The sequence below is a fragment of the Capsaspora owczarzaki genome (assembly GCF_000151315.2).
Source record: "Capsaspora owczarzaki ATCC 30864 unplaced genomic scaffold supercont2.6, whole genome shotgun sequence".
Taxonomy (NCBI): domain Eukaryota; class Filasterea; order Ministeriida; family Capsasporidae; genus Capsaspora; species Capsaspora owczarzaki.
Window position 1 is genome coordinate 978,738 of NW_011887297.1, and position 16,439 is coordinate 995,176.

Sequence of the window (16,439 nt, forward strand, 5' to 3'; positions counted from 1 at the left end):
CTGTTAACGCAGATGCTCGTTGTCTTGGAGGATGCTGTGTGAAATCCTGAAATAAACGACTGCAACTGCCCATTGGTAGCCGAGAAGGGGAAGGTAAACGTGAACTTTGGCGCCTTCGCATTGACGAACGAACTGATGGTCACGGCCACAATGTCAGCTGTAACATTGAGAAATTCAAGCGAATCCAAGTCGTGAATGAACGTGGTGATGAATGAGCCGCACGATGTGGGTAGCGTGTTTGATTGCATGCCGCACGATGCGGGCGGCGAGTCTGAGTCGCAGGGCAGAGCCAACATTGTGACTGTGACGTTGCGTTGCGTGACGCCATCAGCACCAAGGCCGATGAGACGCAAGGTCACTTCGCCATCGATCAGTTCCATGGCCTCGAAGCACGCGGAGTATTCCTCGTCTTTCGGCTCGCGAGTTACTGCAAAAGCCTCCAATTCAAGCTGTTGGTGGGCCCGAGGCCAGAGTTGCATACTCGGGTTCAGCAGCAGCCCAGCAACCCAAAGCAATGCGTGCACGCTCTGGATGGTAGAACACCATGGGAGCGTTTCCAACCTCGGGTGTGAATACTTCCAACGTGACAGCGGGACGGGTGAGGCCACTGGACAGGCCATGATAGTACAAAATCGCTTCAATGTAGTACTGGTTGCCGGCAGTCATGGAGAAGGACAGCTCAGACAGGGCATCATTCGGCATCTTGAAAGCAAGCGCCATGTAGTGCTCAGAGTAAAAGTCGGCATCCTTGCGGAGCAGCGCAATGTCCATCGCCGTCACGTTCGGCTTGAGCAAGATGCGAACTTCGGCTTCGATAAACTCCAATTCAACGGTAGGCAATGCGGGGTTGACCAACAGCGCAAACCGGAAATCAGCCGTCGCGCTGGCGACGTAAAACCCAGAGACGACTTCAACAGCATGTGGAGCGAAAGGTTGAGCGATAATCCTCCCAGGGCCTGCCAAAATCGTCGTGGTAACAGACGGTCGATCCGGGAAGCGTGCGTCGAAAGTGCGAAAGGACGTGATGTTGTTCAGATTGGCGCTCGAGTTGGCAGCTAGAACGTCGTCGACTTGAAGGTACGTGTCACGGCGAAGTGCGTTGATTGGTCGGTACTGCTTGTCGAATCGATCAGCCCCGCTCAAAATGCACAGCGGTGGGATGCTCCGATCCGTGTTTGCAGCGTAAGGATCGTTGGTCAAGAAGGAGGAGCAGGTTGGCGAGTTGAAGCACGATTCCTGGCACGACGCGCGGTTGGAGCCCGTGGTGACATTCAGCAGTGTAACTCGACCGCCCGTAGCAAGAGCGCAAAGCTGAAAACGATCCATAACGGCGTTCGTGTCGAGGGGGACAAGGTGCTTTGCCAGCGGCCGCCGAAGCATGAGTTCAGGCATCTCGTTGATCGCCAGTGTGCAGCCACAAACAAGCTCAGCATCATTGGCGATTGGAGAAACGGCAATGTTGGTTTCTTGCGCTGATTGGCCAACAAGAATAGCGTTGCAAAGAGAAACGTAAAGGAAACGCGTCAGCAATTCGAACTCGGCAAGAAACGACCAGCAACAACAACAAACGAACAACCAAAAAAAAACAAACAAAAAGCCTTTCACTCACGTTCCATCCGCCAAATCACACCGACAGAGTTGCTGGTATCTTGGACGAGCAGAGACCAAGCGTCGTAACGAGAGAAAAAGAGAAGGGGAAACGCGGGACCTTGAAAAACGAACTTGACAGGGAATGCCAGAGTTTGACCTGCAGCAAGGGAAACTTGTCCGATATCGTCGATATACCCGTCAAGCGATGATGTCCCCGATGCAAGTCTAGTTATCGCCTGTTGAACTTCAGCTTGCAGCAGATAGGGCACAGGCTTTTGTTGCTGATCATACAGGTCCAGCTGCAGACCGTACCCGGGGTACATTCCCAACTTAACGTTGTCCAACGAGGTATTCCCATAATTGTGGAGGGTAATAACTCCTTGAATTTCGTTGCCTTCCAAAGCTGTGGCGGGGAAGCTGGCAGCAATGATCTGAAGAGGTGCCGGTGGGCCACAAACACCGTCCACCATGACGGAACCGACATAGCACGATGTGCACTTGGTCGAGTTGCATGAAAGGCAGAAGGCGGCGCAGCATGCATCTGGGCCCGCTCCATAGCAAGTGGCACACGCTGCATCACACTCTAAGAGGCCAAAATCGTGACAAAAAGTTAACATTTGACAAACAGGTCGAAACACGGCAACGCCATGCATGCCTTACTATTCAAGCTGGTTAAGACTCGGTACGTGCTGGGAGGGGCAACCGCGCCAAACGAGTTCCCTGACAAATCCACTTGTGTAAGTGCAGACAGATTCTGGAACAACCCAGGAGGCAAGGTAGAAAGCAAGTTGTTCTGCAATTCCCTGTTGTCAAGACGCGAGAGTTAGGATTGTCCCCCTTCGCGAAATGTTGATTCATCAAAGACACGGCTAGCGTACAAACGTTGCAGAGAAGTAAGGCCAGCCAACATTCCGCGCGGAACCGTTGTGAGACCGGTCCAAGACAATTGGCTGAATCACATTGAGCAAAGTGAGCTGCTCTCATTGATGCAGGCCGCACCATCAAGACATCATCAAGACGAGCAATGATGTGATCGTACAGTAATGTCAGCGCTGAAAGGCCTGTAAACGCTCTCGCGGACAGGTCGGAAATGCCATTTTCGCGCAAGTCCCTGCAAAGCGGGCGACAGAATGAGCAGCGATCGCTCCAAACCTTGGCAAGGAGGCAACCCGTGGGCAACGATCACTTACAAAACTTTCAAACTCACAAGACCGGAGAAAGCATTGGCAGGGATGACCGAAATTTGGTTCCCATACAAGCCGCTTTTTAGGTTGACAAAAACACATAAAAAAAAAGCGTTCAAACCAGTGCAAGTCAGTTGCCTTTCCATAAAACATGCCAGATCAAATCTCAGGCTTACAGCACAGTCAGCGAAGAAAGATCACGGAATGCAGCGGGTCGAATAAACCGAATGAACGAGTTATCAATCCACCTGTCCACCAGGATGATCGAGTTGAGCTGCAATCAACTCAACAACGTTTCGATGCTTTCTTTTTCTTTTGTTAACAAAAAATTACATGTTTTTCACCGTGGTCGGAATATTGGAGGGAATGGTGATGAGTGCGTCGTTGCAATTTTTGACCTCGATAACGGGCGATCCGACGCACGTGCAGAAAGTGCATGCGGCTTGCTCTTGCCCAGAGGAGACCCGGGCGACGACCAGCAGGCTCAACAGCCACCAAACGGGTGACAGCGTTGCTCGCATGCTTCACCTTTTTGAACAAAATTGAAAAAAAAAAAAAAAGAACAAAAAAAAAACCAAGATCAAGCAAACGATCGAAGCCATGAGGCAATCCGCTCTGCATCAGCACGCGCCAGTCACAGGATTTCACGTACAGACAAGGCAACAGAGTGTGGCTCGAGAAGAAAAACCAAAAGCGACCAGAGATCCAAGCGAGGACAAGAAAAAAAAAAGAAGAAAAGTAAAGGACTGAGCTGAATTTCAAATGTGGAACGGTTTTTTCAAAACGATAAGATAATGACGAGCGTTGTCGCTCCACGAGCAGCAGCACACAAGGCACTTGCATGCGTGTGTGGTCGTCTCAAGGCCGAACGGAGCGCGAGCGGCGAGCGATTGAGAGTCAGAAGAAGCGGCAGAGGAACACAAACCAAAAAATAAAAAAATAAAAAAAATAAACCAACAAAAAATTTATTCAAAAAAAAAAACACTTGACATTTGGTGCACTCGTTCCACGAGTGTGCTTGTAGGCACTCATCTTCTTCGAGGTGGAATCAGAAAAAGAAGACGAAAGGAGACGAAAGGAGATGAAAGAAGACGAAAGAAGACGGAAGAAGACGAAAGCAGACAAAAGACGACGAAAGAAAGAATGGCGAAAAGCAAAAAAAAAAAAAAAACTCACAAAAAAAACCCACCCCAAACACTCGGAAAAAAAAAAAAACCAATCGTGATAAGACCACAAAACACTTGCACTCTTCCCACTCATGCGTGTGCACGCACGCACTCATCTTCCTCTGAATCCTAATCAGTACAAGAACACGAAGACGAAAGAAGACAGAAGAGCGGAAACGAAACAGGCCAAACAACGCTTAACGCTTGGCGTTTTTTTTTTTTTTTTTTTTTTTTTACTTATATCAATAAACCAGAACAATAACAAAAATCATAACAAATTCCTTCTGTTGCACTCTTTCCATTCCCATGCGTTTGTTTACTCGCACTCATCATCATCATCTGCCTCGAATGCCGAGACACGACCGACTGCCGCTGCAGCTGTTTGGCTTGCTGCTAATCTGCGCTGCCATGTTTGTGGCGAGCATTGCTGAAGCCAGCAGCAGCAGCAGCAGCACCATCCCTCGCCTGCATTGCCGCGGCGTGGGCAACTCGGACGTTGGCTTTTGGCTTGTGTTCCGCAACGACGGCGGCTCGTCGTTCTACTACATGGACTCGAACCGTGTGGGCTCCGAGCGCGGCCTGGTGCTGCCCCCTCAGCTGCTCGTGCACGCGCAGTCGCCGCTCGTCCTCACGCTGCAGAACATTATTGACGCGCGCAGCAATGCTTCCCGCTCGACCAGCCACGTCGTCTTTGCCAACGAGCATGACATGCACTCTGCGCGCAACTTTGACCCGAGCTCGGACGTGTTTGAGTCGCACGCACCGCCGCTCGACCGGGTTGGCGCTGACATTGGCTCAAGCCCCCGCACGTCCAAGCCCTTCCTGAGCGGCCTTCTCGCTGTTGAACACCACCCCCAGGAAATGGAAACCGCGGCGGAGGACGCCAACGGATTTCTGCTGACAACAACCATTCCACGCCTTGTTCCCATCGACCCTCGCACAAGCACGCTGCCTCGCAGTGTCCCCAACTCGGTGTGGTTTGACGTCCAAGACACGGCTCAAGGCGCAATCCTGTGCCTCTCGCTGAACGCGTCAGCAGGTGTCCAAGCCATTGTTGACGCACTGTTGACCACCAATCCGTTCGTGTCTGCGCTTGAGCTCTCAGAGGGCGTGCCGGCGGCAATGCAAGCGTTTGCGCGTCCCAACTGGCTGCCGCCCTCCACAGCTGCAGGCAGCGTCCATCTGCGTGGTGCTGCCGACTCGTTCGCACGTTGTCTCGCTGCATCTGGCACGTTTGCTGAGCTTGCTGCCAACTGTTTGCGCACTGTTGAGGTGCCTGGCGTGTTTGGCGTGCGCGACACCGGCTCGTCCCCACGCTTTGCTCGCGGCTGGTGGTTGCTCGCCAAGAACCGAGGCTTCCCGCAAGGGCTGATGTGGGCGCCAGCATGGAGCCGCACCTCCCTGTCGCCTTCAATTGAGCCGACATTGCTCAGTCGGTGGCAAACCGGCGGCGCTGTCACGGCGTTGATTGGCATCCTCGGTGGCACTGAGGCAGAGCTTGTCTGCATTGGCGACCTGTTCTTTGTGAATGACACGGCCTTGAGCGGAAGTGCGCTGTGCACCTCCATGCTGTCTGCACACTCCATCTCTCTGAACGAGCTTGTGGTTGCCGAAATGGTCCCCGCCACGCTGGTTGGAAACGCTGATTCTGATTCCAGTTTTCAAACAAGACGCGGCCGCCCCGTTACACGCAGTCAAGCAGGCAGTGCATCAAGCTCAAAACTCGTCACCGAAAATCACAAAATCCTGCACAAACGCCCCGAGCACCTTCAACAACGCAAATTCCATGATTTGGTGTCCAACCAGCTGAGCGAACCGGGAGTGCGAACCAGAGCCAGACAGTACTGGAAACCGTACATTCCCCCGCAAACCAACGGCGTGCCTGTGTCCGAGCCGCAATCCGTCTTTAGCTGTGGTTTGCTGTGGAGCAATTCTGCAAACAAGGACGTCTGGAAAACGGCTACTGTGACCTTTCCCACGTTGCCGAACGACTTATCCCCCTGCGCTCATCTTGAAGTGTGGTTGGACCGTTTCCAGTCGTCGTCCAACGAGCTCGTGGAAACGACGGTTTTCCGCCCAACGAAATCCGGCAACAACCAGTGGAGCTACAACAAGTGGGAAGAATTCACGCGTCCAGCCGACCTCAGCAGCAATGATGGCGCCACTCCGATGGACTTGGACGACCTCGGCAAGAGTGATGACGCGATTCCAATGGACGTGGACCCTCGCCCGAGTGATGCCCACTACTCAATGGATTCGAAAGTAGGGCAATTGAAGATTGACGTGCCAAACGAAGACCCGGTGCTGAGTACCAGTCTATTCGCGGCTGATGTCAAGTTTGTCTGGAATTCTTCTCCAGCTCCCGAGTGCCGTGAGCCTGAACAGAGGCTCTTTCCTGGTGCTCGGCACAACGAGGTGTTTGAAAACTGGGAGAGTTCCATGTGGCGTACCTTGTTCTCGCGTGGCCGACTCCCATCGTTGCGTCAGCGTCGCTTCGACCCTGAGGATAATGGCGACGAGTATTGTTTCATTGGACCATGTTTATTTGATTTGTACAACGCAAACGGCGAACGTGTTGGGCCAGTTGGTTCGAACCACGACGAGGCCTTGAAGTTTGCGCTGCGTGGCACCAAAGGGTCGATGATCATGCTCAATGCCACCAGCCACGCGCTTGAATGGTGCATGAACGCCCTTGACGCGCTGACATTCATTCTGGCCAAGGAATCAGGCGCGGTCGTCGAGAATGTCGTCGAAGAAACTGAAGATGAAGACCCTGACGAGAATGAAGGCATGGCATTGAGCGAAGACGCCTCTAGCCACGATAGTAAGTGATGGTCTGCTATTGGCGCTTGATTTTGGAAGAATTTTGCATTTGCTGACGAGCCATTGGAACAGGAAAATCCTTGAATTCCGCGGTTAACGATTGCCAGCATCATCTCGCTGGCGGGATAGAGTCGCCTTTTCTTCTGTCTTTCACTACGACGTTATATCCCGGCTTGAAAAAGATCTGCGCCGAGTTGGCACCCGGCCAGTTGTACATTGTCCACGCAAAACACAACAAAAAAAGGGCTCAGGTTGCCACATTCACTGCACAACCAACCCATGCTCCTGCCACGCCACGGTTTTTCTACCTTTCGTATTTTGATCCGACTGCAAAAATACCGCGAGTCGTGGCATATTCTGTTACAGTTCCGCAGTCGTATTCAGTCCACTCGCGTCTTGATACCGAATTTATGTACAATTTGGGTAAGTTTCAAAGCGTTAAGTCGTTCTGGTGTCCTGGTCTCACGATTCTCACATTTGTCAACAGAGCTCTGTTCACCGGCTCCAACCCCTGGTGTGGGAATAGTGCCAACGCGCAAGATGTGTCGCAGTTTTCCGAGCTTGGCTGCTAAGAACTACAAAGGGGTTGGTAAATCCTGGAACAGAGGCCATCTGTTCCCAAGCCATATCGCTTCAATTGTGGACCCCACGCAGTATACTCCCCAAAACATGTCATACGCGGCTGCGTTTTCCACTTTTGCGTACATCAACGTTGTCCCCATGGCCGCAAGGTTCAATCAACTATACTGGGGTCCCGCAGAAACGGCTTTCGTCGAGGTTGTTCTCGCCAAGGGCATTGGCAAGCAAGCCTTTTTTCTGACTGGCGCGCTTGGCACACCCTCCCAGAATCGGTTGAAGTTGAACGAATTTGCTCCGAATGGCCCGTTTTTTACCGCCATGTGCATTCCAGGGGTTGGAAGTAGCGCCGCATATGCTCACTTCAACAGTGATAAACTTGTACTCGCCCGTTCCGATCCTCGGTACTCGGCAGTCGAGTTCATGAGTTTGGGAAAACTCGTGACTTTGCTAAAACAACACCAATTGCTAAACCTGAAACCAGCCGACTTGTTTGGACCAAATGCCAACTGCAACACCGATCTCACATCCGAGCTGATAGCTGCGTTCGCCCCAGCCAAGAAAAACAACAATGGACAATCTGTCACCTTCAATCCTGATTCGCATCGTCGAGAAACCCAACTCTTGGGAAATCGAGATCCTGGAGATCGTTGCACTCTTGATAGCGAGTGCAAGATTCCGATGGAATGCATCAGTAACAAATGCACATGTGTTGCCTGCAAGAACATCCAACCGATTTCCTTGACGGGCGCTACTCAGCAGGAGATTGATGACATTGCGAGAATCATGTGTGAGGGTCCAGCTGCTCCACCTCGCAAGAAAAAAATGGACGACACGCTATGGCAACAATATTTCGGATCACTACAACGTGCGAGCTGTACTTGCAAATGGAATGCGGCGAACAAAGTTTGTCGGTAAGTCCGTTTTGGCCACGCTGGCAAATGGACAACTTGCTCGTCGAGCTGCGATCTCCAGTTTTTTGTGCACCTGTTTTGCCCTTCATCTCAATAAAGCGACCTCACAACGCGACGACTTGTCACCTCGAAATTTGAGCCTTTCGGTTTGGGCAATGCATTTTAGTGTAACCTGGAAATGTCCGTGATATCAAAGGAGCCACAGACTTTCGTTGGTACTAGATCTAGCTTTGCACTGTTGCTGCTTCCTTATTCGAGAGTAGATAGACGTTGTTATGCTTGATAGCTGCAATAGCCCTGACAGAGGAATTTCAGGAAAAACGCTGATTGTGCTTTTCACGAACGGTGAGGAGATCAACATGCAAACAAAGTCGCTCGGAATCTGCGGAAGACCTTGTTCGATGCGAATTCCTCATTCTTGTTGGATGAATCTGTGGCAGACATGATGCTATCGTATCGAGCGGCTGGCGCTGAAACGACTCACATCAAATATTGTGGAGTTTCTCCCTCAAATGACTCACCCAAGGCTTCCATCTCAACAGACTGACACCAGATGCTGTTTTTCGCACATAAATACACTCTATGGTGCTTGGTAGGGTCAGAGGGCGATACAGCCCAGTCCTGGAATCCGGGGCACCTGCTCAAAATCATCTCCCTGTTGTGACTGCAGTCCGCGGCGCGCTAGAGATCCGCTGTGCTTGTTTGATTTCGATCCAACTAAGATTTTGTATTGTAGAGTGAAGGTGCCTCGGTTCGGTCGAACAACAGGCCATTTTTTGGGTGCCTAACTCCGGCAGTTTCGTCGGAGCGCTCCCCCTCGACCGTGGCGGTCTTCTTTCACCGCTTCTTTTGAAGCACTATTTGCCATTGGATGTCGGGGAGAGCGCGACGCGGAAATCGCCCTCGAACGGACGAGATTCCTTATTTTGACTTTTCGTAATGCTGCGCCAGCCAAATCGAAGTCGGCTCAGAAGGCTCTGTCAGCCCCGCCGCTGTGGCAAGTTACTCAAATGAGGTCCGCTACATGAAATTTGTGAGAATAGGGCAATGGCGTCCAGAGGACAGGCGTGAGATCGAAACCTTAGGCACCCTTCACATTAAATCGTTATTCAGTCGGTTTTGAAGTTTGAATATTTTTTTTCTCCACCGTTTTTTTTTTTTCTTTTTTTTTTTCCCAAATGGTAAAGAAGGCGCCCTCGGCTGCTCCTGCTCCCACTCCTACTCCCATGCGCACTACAAGAGCAACCAAGCCAAAGACTGGTGGCAGCATCAGTAGCACCGACGCAGTGGAAGACGATCGTGTGGTCGCGGCAATGGAGGTCGATCCACCCAAACCCAAGCGAGCTGCAGCCCGTGCTGCTGCCACTGCTGCTGCTGCCACTGCTGCCACATCAGCAGTACAAGTGGCTAGTACTACTATTGCTGCTCCCCGAGGCAGGACCAGCAAGGCAGCCGCACCTGTCCCTGCCTCTTCAATCTCAGAGCCGCTCAGCAAGGTGCCGCTCCTGCCCAAAGAGTTGTGAGGCGTAATGCCAGTCCACTAACTCGTCACTGACATCTTGTTTGCTTCGTTTGTGATTCCTACTGTTTGATTTTTCAAATAGCGCCAGACCGCTCAGAAGAAGGCCACTGCACCAACCAACCAAGGATCTCAGACTGTGAGCTACCATCTTCGTGCTCGCAAACCCACTCAGGTTGCAGTTGCGCGTACTGGCAAGACGAGCTCAGCTTCCAGTAGTGGCGTCCCCACAACCATCCGCAGCAAGCGTCGGGCTGGGAGAACACCTCAACAGCCAAGAAGAACAAGAAGAAGGCTCGTCAAACGGATGCTGACGATGCTGACGACGGCGACTACGAGGACTGCGAGGACGACGCTGCTGGCGAGGACGACGACAACCAGGACAGCAAGAAGCTTAGCAGGGAGGAAGCGGTCGGCGAAGCACTCCTGCAAAACACCACACTGACTACGCTCGAGTATGTACTTGTCGGCTTCTGCTCACTCCATGTTTGTTTGATGCCTTGACTCACCGTATGGTATCAGCTTGGGTGACTGTGTGATTGACTTCAAGAATGCTAGAATGCAGCCGATTGCGGCAGCGTTAGTGCAGAACAAAACGCTGACGACACTCCGGTATGTAAAGCTGGATCCATTGATGATGCCATGGTAATGGCAGCTGTGCAAAGTCACCCTCGCTCACTACCTTGCTCTATGATAACAGGACTCAAAATTACATTGACGCAGTAATGTCCAATGCACTGACGCAAAACACCACTCTGACTGAACTCTCGTAAGTTGTTTTTGCACCATTTGCCCGTGTTGCTTTGCGAGGTAATTGGCTCACCGTGTGACGACAGGGGTTACCTCGATGCCAATGGAGCGCGATCGATGGCAAAGGCACTGACGCAGAACGCCACGTTGACCACGCTCCAGTACGCACCAATTTCGCATTTTGATTGCATTCCAGTTTACCATTGCAAACGCTCCATTTGTTTCGATGGCGTCGCTCATTGTGTGGTAACAGTGTGGGCTGGGGTAAATTCGGCCCGGCAGAAACAAACGCGATTGCCGCCATCCTGAAGCAAAACACGTCACTGACCACCCTAGAGTATGCTTCTTTCCTCTCATGCTGACCACTACCGCGTCTAATTGCAAACATCAATCTAACCATGTCTGTCTGTTGGGTCAGGTTGGATGGTCCTCAGATTGGAGACTTTGGAGCTCAAGCGATTGGAAAAGTGCTGAAACAAAACACCACTTTGACTGCACTCCGGTAGGATTCCACCACTCTCTTCCTCGTCTGCTAGTTGCTTGTTCGCTGATAAGTTGAATCGAATATTGATTCTCATGTCATGGTCACCAGCTTGCTCGGCAACGATATTGGCAGCGCTGGAGCGCAAGCGATCGGAGAGGCACTCAAGACCAACTCGGCATTGACTACGCTTGTGTCAGTGCCACTCTCATGCTGAATCATTGCTTGAGGTCATGCGAGAAGCGCAGTGGTATGTGTTGCTCACTTCATTGTAATAGTTTGGATAAAAACGAGATTGGCGAAGCTGGCGGACTTGCGATCGCTGATGCTCTGGTGTGCAACAAGACGTTGACTACGCTTTCGTACGTTCTGCCGGATGGATGTTGTGACTCTGGGTTCCACTGCTGCGTTGTTATGCCATCGCTGACATCAATTACCACAGCATGTATTGGTGTTCGATTGGAGATGCTGGAGTTGAAGCGATTGTCCACGCGCTCGAGAAGAACACTACGTTGACCTCCCTCAAGTATGATCCTTGGCTCTCATTTGACTGAATTCATGTTTTTGTAACTGCAAGCGATGGATCATTCGTCATATCGCTCACTGCAATGCTCGCAGTTTGAAAAACAATATCACTCTCGGTTCTGGCGCGCAGGCGGCGATACCACGGATGCTCCAAGTGAACACGACGCTGACTGAGCTTGAGTACGTGACAGCTTCTATCTTCATCCCCTTACCCAAAACGAAAAGCAGAAAGATGAAGAGAACGAAAATCGAGGCAATCACGGCTGCCTAATACCGCATGCTCACACGTTGATTATAGTCTGGGTGACAATAGATTGAACAGCGTTGGATTCCAAGCAATTGCAGAAGCGCTCGCGCGAAACACTTCTCTCACGACACTCTCGTACGAGTTTCCCTGTTCATGTTGATGAATGCCGTGCTTTATTGTGGTATTCGATGGTATGGCTCACCGCTTTGGGAATAGACTTGCGTATAACGCCATGGAACTAGCCGGAGCGCAGGCGATTGCTGCAGCACTCAAGAGCAACACCACACTGACCACACTCAAGTATGCTCGCAATCTGTCATGCCGGTTTGACGCTATCACTCTTGATTGTCGGGGTGCTTTGAAATTCTCACTGCTTGAACAGTCTGGATCACAGTTGGTTTGGCGATGCCGGTGCGCAGGCCATTGCGGATGCTCTTCGGCAGAACAAGACGCTTACCAGTCTGCAGTATGTTTTTCAAACGCATAATGGTCCATTTCTCGTCGGCAAAGGCCAAAGATTAACCTTGCTTGTATTGCTTTGACACGTGTCAAGTCTCGAGCACTGCAGGATTGGCACTGCTGGACTCCAAGCGATCAGTGGAGCGCTCGTGCAGAACAACACGTTGACCACGCTCAAGTACGTTTGGGAACGATGTTGTTGGCTATTCTTGTCTGGAAGAGAGCGAAGCTATATTCTGGTGATTCATTTCCTTGCCACTCGAAAACGCAGTCTTTCAATGAATCCGATTGACGATGTTGGTGCCAACAGCATTGCCGAAATGCTGAAGTCGAACACCAGTTTGACCACTCTCGAGTACGTTCTATGCTCCTGTTGTTGTGGAACTGGTTGTTGCTGCATTTACTCACGATCAGCCAACAGTCTGAGTTGCAGTCAACTTCGTTTTAAAATGCACGAGATTGCCGAAGCACTCAAGCAGAACACGACGCTGACGACACTCGAGTAAGGGTTTCCACCATCTCTCTCGCTCCTGTCGCTCATACACAATTGCTGTTCCTTGATCCTTCTATTACTCACGGCTTTGTGCATTCAGTTTATCTCGCAATAATATTGGCGCTGTTGGAGCGCAGGTCATTGCCGAGGCTCTGAAGCAGAACAGGACTCTGACGACGCTGTGGTACGTTCCTTGCTCACTTATCGAGGTCAAACCTTCGGGCGGACGACCTGCTCGGTGGTATTCTTGCTCACCATGTGCTCGCAGTCTAAATCAAGCTGAGATTGGCGCTACTGGGGTGAAAGCTATTGCCGAGGCCCTCAAAATGAACGCTGCGCTGACCACGCTCGAGTATGTTCAATCTTCCGCGGTGATTGGTGTCATGCCTCACTGTAATCACTTTGCTTGTTATGTGGGAGCAGGTTGGATGGCAATTCCATTGGCGATGCTGAGACGCAGGCAATTGCACCCGCACTTGTTCAGAACACGACTCTAACCTCGCTCAAGTACGTACCAAGTCGCATGCCGATATGCCTCGATGCTTGATTCACTGAAACTGACACTGTTTCTGGGATTAGACTAGGGAGCGACGTGCTTGGCAAAGCTGGAGCGCACGCGATTGCCACGGTGTTGAAGCAAAACGCCACACTCACCACCCTCGAGTACGGTCACCTTTCATTGTGTGTCGTTTGATGCTCCGAAAGTGATACCAAAGTGCTAACTGATGATTCATTGTTCGTTTTTTGGTTTGGTTGTTCGTGTTCTTCACCGTGATGACATCACAGGCTGTCGGCTAGCTTTGTTGCCTGTGCAGTGCAAACAATCGCAGCCGCACTCAAACACAACACTACGCTGACCACGTTCAAGTAGGTTATACTCCCTCGTGCCGGTCAAAGTCTCAATTGTGCGCATAAAATGATTCTTTCTGCTGCGATTACTCACGGCGTTATTCCAGATTGCGAGATTGGAACAACTACGATCCTGAATTCGAGCGTGAAATGTCAGAACCATTGACCACAGAGCGGTATGTTGTCCTGCAGTTGACATTAACTCTGAAGTGGCCAAAGGTGGTCGCTCACGCAACTTGTCACCGTGTGGTCACAGTCTGCTGTCGCAGGTGCGTAATCCGCATGATTTTGGACTCGAAAACGCCCTGTCGCGGGTTTCCGAGTTTTTGTATGTTCCTTCTCCCTTCTCCTGTCGTTCCCCTTCTATGACGACGACGCATGTGATGCTTCTTTCGATGGATATAAGTAACTCAGTTTATGCGGACAGCTTGCGTGAGAACATTGTTGACTCTGCTGGAGTGCAAGTGATTCAAGAGGTTCTGAGTTTGATCAAGCCAAGCAAGCTTGAGTAAGTTCTCGTGCTCGTTGGTGTTGTGACTTTCATTGCAACTCACATTGATTGTTGTTCACGACACTGTTTAGGATTCGCTTTGGCCTTGACGACTTTGGAGCGCAAGTGCTTGCAACATCACTCAAGCAGAACTCTTGGATGACCGAGCTCAAGTTTGTTTGCTTCTTTCGCGCTGATGTTCTTTGTTCTGGGGGAGGAGGGGTGGCGGGGTGGCGGGGTGGCGTCGGTGGTGTCGGTGGTCGGTCGGATTCAGTTTTGATGCGAGCACATCAATGCTCACCGTGACAACAAACAGTCTGAGATCCAATAAGATTGGCCCGATTGGAGCCCAAGCGATTGCAGAAGCGCTGATGCAGAACGCCAAGCTCACTATACTCAAGTATGTTGTCTTTCTATCGCTTTCGTGCCATATTGTCGTTCTTGGCGTCGTCAACTAATCGCTGCTCGACCATGTCGGGGGTTTTCATTCACCACATGATTCTAGTCTGAGTTCCACTCAGCTCGGAGATGCAGGAGCGGAAGCGATTTCCAAGGCACTCAGGGTGAACACGACACTGACCACGCTAAAGTACGACATGGCTATTTCTGCCCTTGCTTATTGCGCCCTTTTGACGCACTGCGTTGATGATACTCACACTTTGAGCAGCCTGTGCGAATGTTGGATTGGCAGTACAGGAGCCATGGCGTTGGTGGAGGGTCTGAAACAAAACGTGGGATTGACTTCGTTCTAGTACGTTTTCGTTCGCTTGCTACCTTGCATGCTGAGCATGTCGTTTGATGAACAGTGATAGCGGTACTTACCTTTTGAGAGCAGCCTGTCCCGCAATTCTATCGGCGATAGTGGTGCAAATGCGATGGCTGCTGCGATCTCACAGAACACAACACTGACGACCCTCGAGTATGTTCCTCTCGCTTTTCTGCTGTTTCGTGTCGCACTGGTAATTGAACAAGCTGCATGTTACTCACTGCATTGTACACAGTCTTGGAAAGAATCATATTGGCGATGCTGGCGCCGAAAGGTTGGCAGAAGCGCTCCTGCGGAATACCACGCTCAAGGTGCTCAGGTATAGAACCAGATTGAGATCAACAATGAATGTGTTTTTTCTGCTGCTCTGCAGTGCTTTTGCTCACTCGCATGTAACCAGTTTGTGGTATAACGAAATGAGCGAAGCAGGACAGCGAGTGATGGCAGCAGCACGCAGCCAGAATTCTGCACTTGACTCGCTCAAGTATGGGTCCCCTTTCTCTGATGCTGATACTGTCGTGTATGCACGTGGTACTTACTGTTTGACGGTATGGCTTTCTCACTTGGAACAGCTTGAGCGAGAATCAACCGCCGAACTAACCAGAGAACGCTCTCTTCCCTTTCTCTGGTGGTGTGATGCTGTGTTTTCTTCTGATGATGGCTTTTGCTCACTTCGAGGTAGCAGGTTGTGTTTGAATTCGGGTAGTTTTGTAGACGTAGTTTGGTAGTTTTGTTTTTACCTTGCATAGCTTGACAAATCCATGCTTAGTGAAGATGAGCTGACTGCGTAATCTTTACAACATGAAATTAGCTTTAGCGCAATTTTCATGTGCTTTGTTGAGTGTCAACTGAACACTGGCCTGGTCAAGTTGATGTATGCGAAGCCACACTGAGGTGGCGGACAGAGCGCAGAGTCCGTTGATTCCTTGGTCCTCACCCCACAAGAATGATCTTGCATGACAGCATGGGCGACAACCGCGTGGAAGATGCAGGTGCGATCGCTATTGCAGCGGCCATCCGTTGCAACAAGTCCTTGCGTGTGCTGATGTAAGTGCGAGCTGCTCTGTGCAAGGGAACGTACGACCGATCACGGCGATTGCTAACTCTGGAGGGTATGGTTTGCTAGCTTGAGCAACATTTGTGACCCCTCCTGGATTCGGGTTCAAGGCTGGACGGCACTGCAACAGGCTGAGCTTGCCAGCGGTGGTCGCCTTCGAATTGAATCAAGCGAGTAAGTGAGACGCTGTCCGGTTTGTTAATGTTTTGGTTGTTGTGGTTGGCATTCTCTTTTGAAGCTGATGGGATTCTGTTGTTGTGCATCCATTCAGCTGGGATTTGGTTCCTGCCGACGAACTGCGCGAAATGTAGGACGACGGCGGTATCGTCTCGGTTTGTTTGAGTAGCTGAGCTGGGAAGCGCTCGATCTCGGGTTGTTCCTTTTGTTGCAAGTTGGCCAACGCGTTCGTGTCGTGATTTTCCTTTATTGTGTTGTTTGAATGGATGCATGCTCGAGTTCCAAAACAAAAGTAACGTTCATGAACGGACAGACGACAGAGACTCAAACCAAGGCAGACAGACAGACAAAGCCAAACGAACAGAGCAGGACT

General features: G+C 51.0%; 2 protein-coding genes across 2 annotated transcripts; both read left to right on the forward strand.

Moving 5' to 3' along the window:
• Positions 1 to 4,232: 4,232 nt before the first annotated feature.
• On the forward strand, positions 4,233 to 8,368 carry CAOG_08764 (hypothetical protein). Its single transcript, XM_011272092.1, has 3 exons — positions 4,233 to 6,764; positions 6,836 to 7,186; positions 7,251 to 8,368. Exons 1-3 carry the CDS (start codon positions 4,247 to 4,249, stop codon positions 8,255 to 8,257), a joined length of 3,876 nt encoding a protein of 1,291 aa, XP_011270394.1. The 5' UTR covers positions 4,233 to 4,246; the 3' UTR covers positions 8,258 to 8,368.
• Positions 8,369 to 9,431: 1,063 nt separating this feature from the next.
• Positions 9,432 to 16,200, forward strand: CAOG_08765 (hypothetical protein; the record flags this gene model as incomplete). The annotated part of the gene is made up of 37 exons (XM_011272093.1): positions 9,432 to 9,749; positions 9,858 to 9,960; positions 10,047 to 10,227; positions 10,295 to 10,384; positions 10,473 to 10,541; positions 10,609 to 10,683; positions 10,776 to 10,859; positions 10,941 to 11,024; positions 11,115 to 11,198; positions 11,282 to 11,365; positions 11,446 to 11,529; positions 11,622 to 11,708; positions 11,827 to 11,910; positions 11,992 to 12,075; positions 12,158 to 12,241; positions 12,329 to 12,412; positions 12,506 to 12,589; positions 12,668 to 12,736; positions 12,828 to 12,911; positions 12,996 to 13,079; positions 13,151 to 13,234; positions 13,307 to 13,390; positions 13,514 to 13,594; positions 13,684 to 13,752; positions 13,833 to 13,904; positions 14,004 to 14,084; positions 14,159 to 14,239; positions 14,383 to 14,466; positions 14,572 to 14,655; positions 14,758 to 14,817; positions 14,902 to 14,985; positions 15,068 to 15,151; positions 15,233 to 15,316; positions 15,644 to 15,706; positions 15,796 to 15,879; positions 15,959 to 16,063; positions 16,161 to 16,200. 37 exons carry the CDS (start codon positions 9,432 to 9,434, stop codon positions 16,198 to 16,200), a joined length of 3,324 nt encoding a protein of 1,107 aa, XP_011270395.1.
• Positions 16,201 to 16,439: the final 239 nt, after the last annotated feature.

Excerpts from the sequence above, each read along its gene's own strand:
- CAOG_08764 (XM_011272092.1), top strand. The coding sequence starts at position 4,247 with ATGCGTTTGTTTACTCGCACTCATCATCATCATCTGCCTCGAATGCCG. Across the intron at positions 6,765-6,835 it reads AGACGCCTCTAGCCACGATA|GAAAATCCTTGAATTCCGCG; the intron begins GTAAGTGATGGT and ends CCATTGGAACAG. Across the intron at positions 7,187-7,250 it reads CGAATTTATGTACAATTTGG|AGCTCTGTTCACCGGCTCCA; the intron begins GTAAGTTTCAAA and ends ATTTGTCAACAG.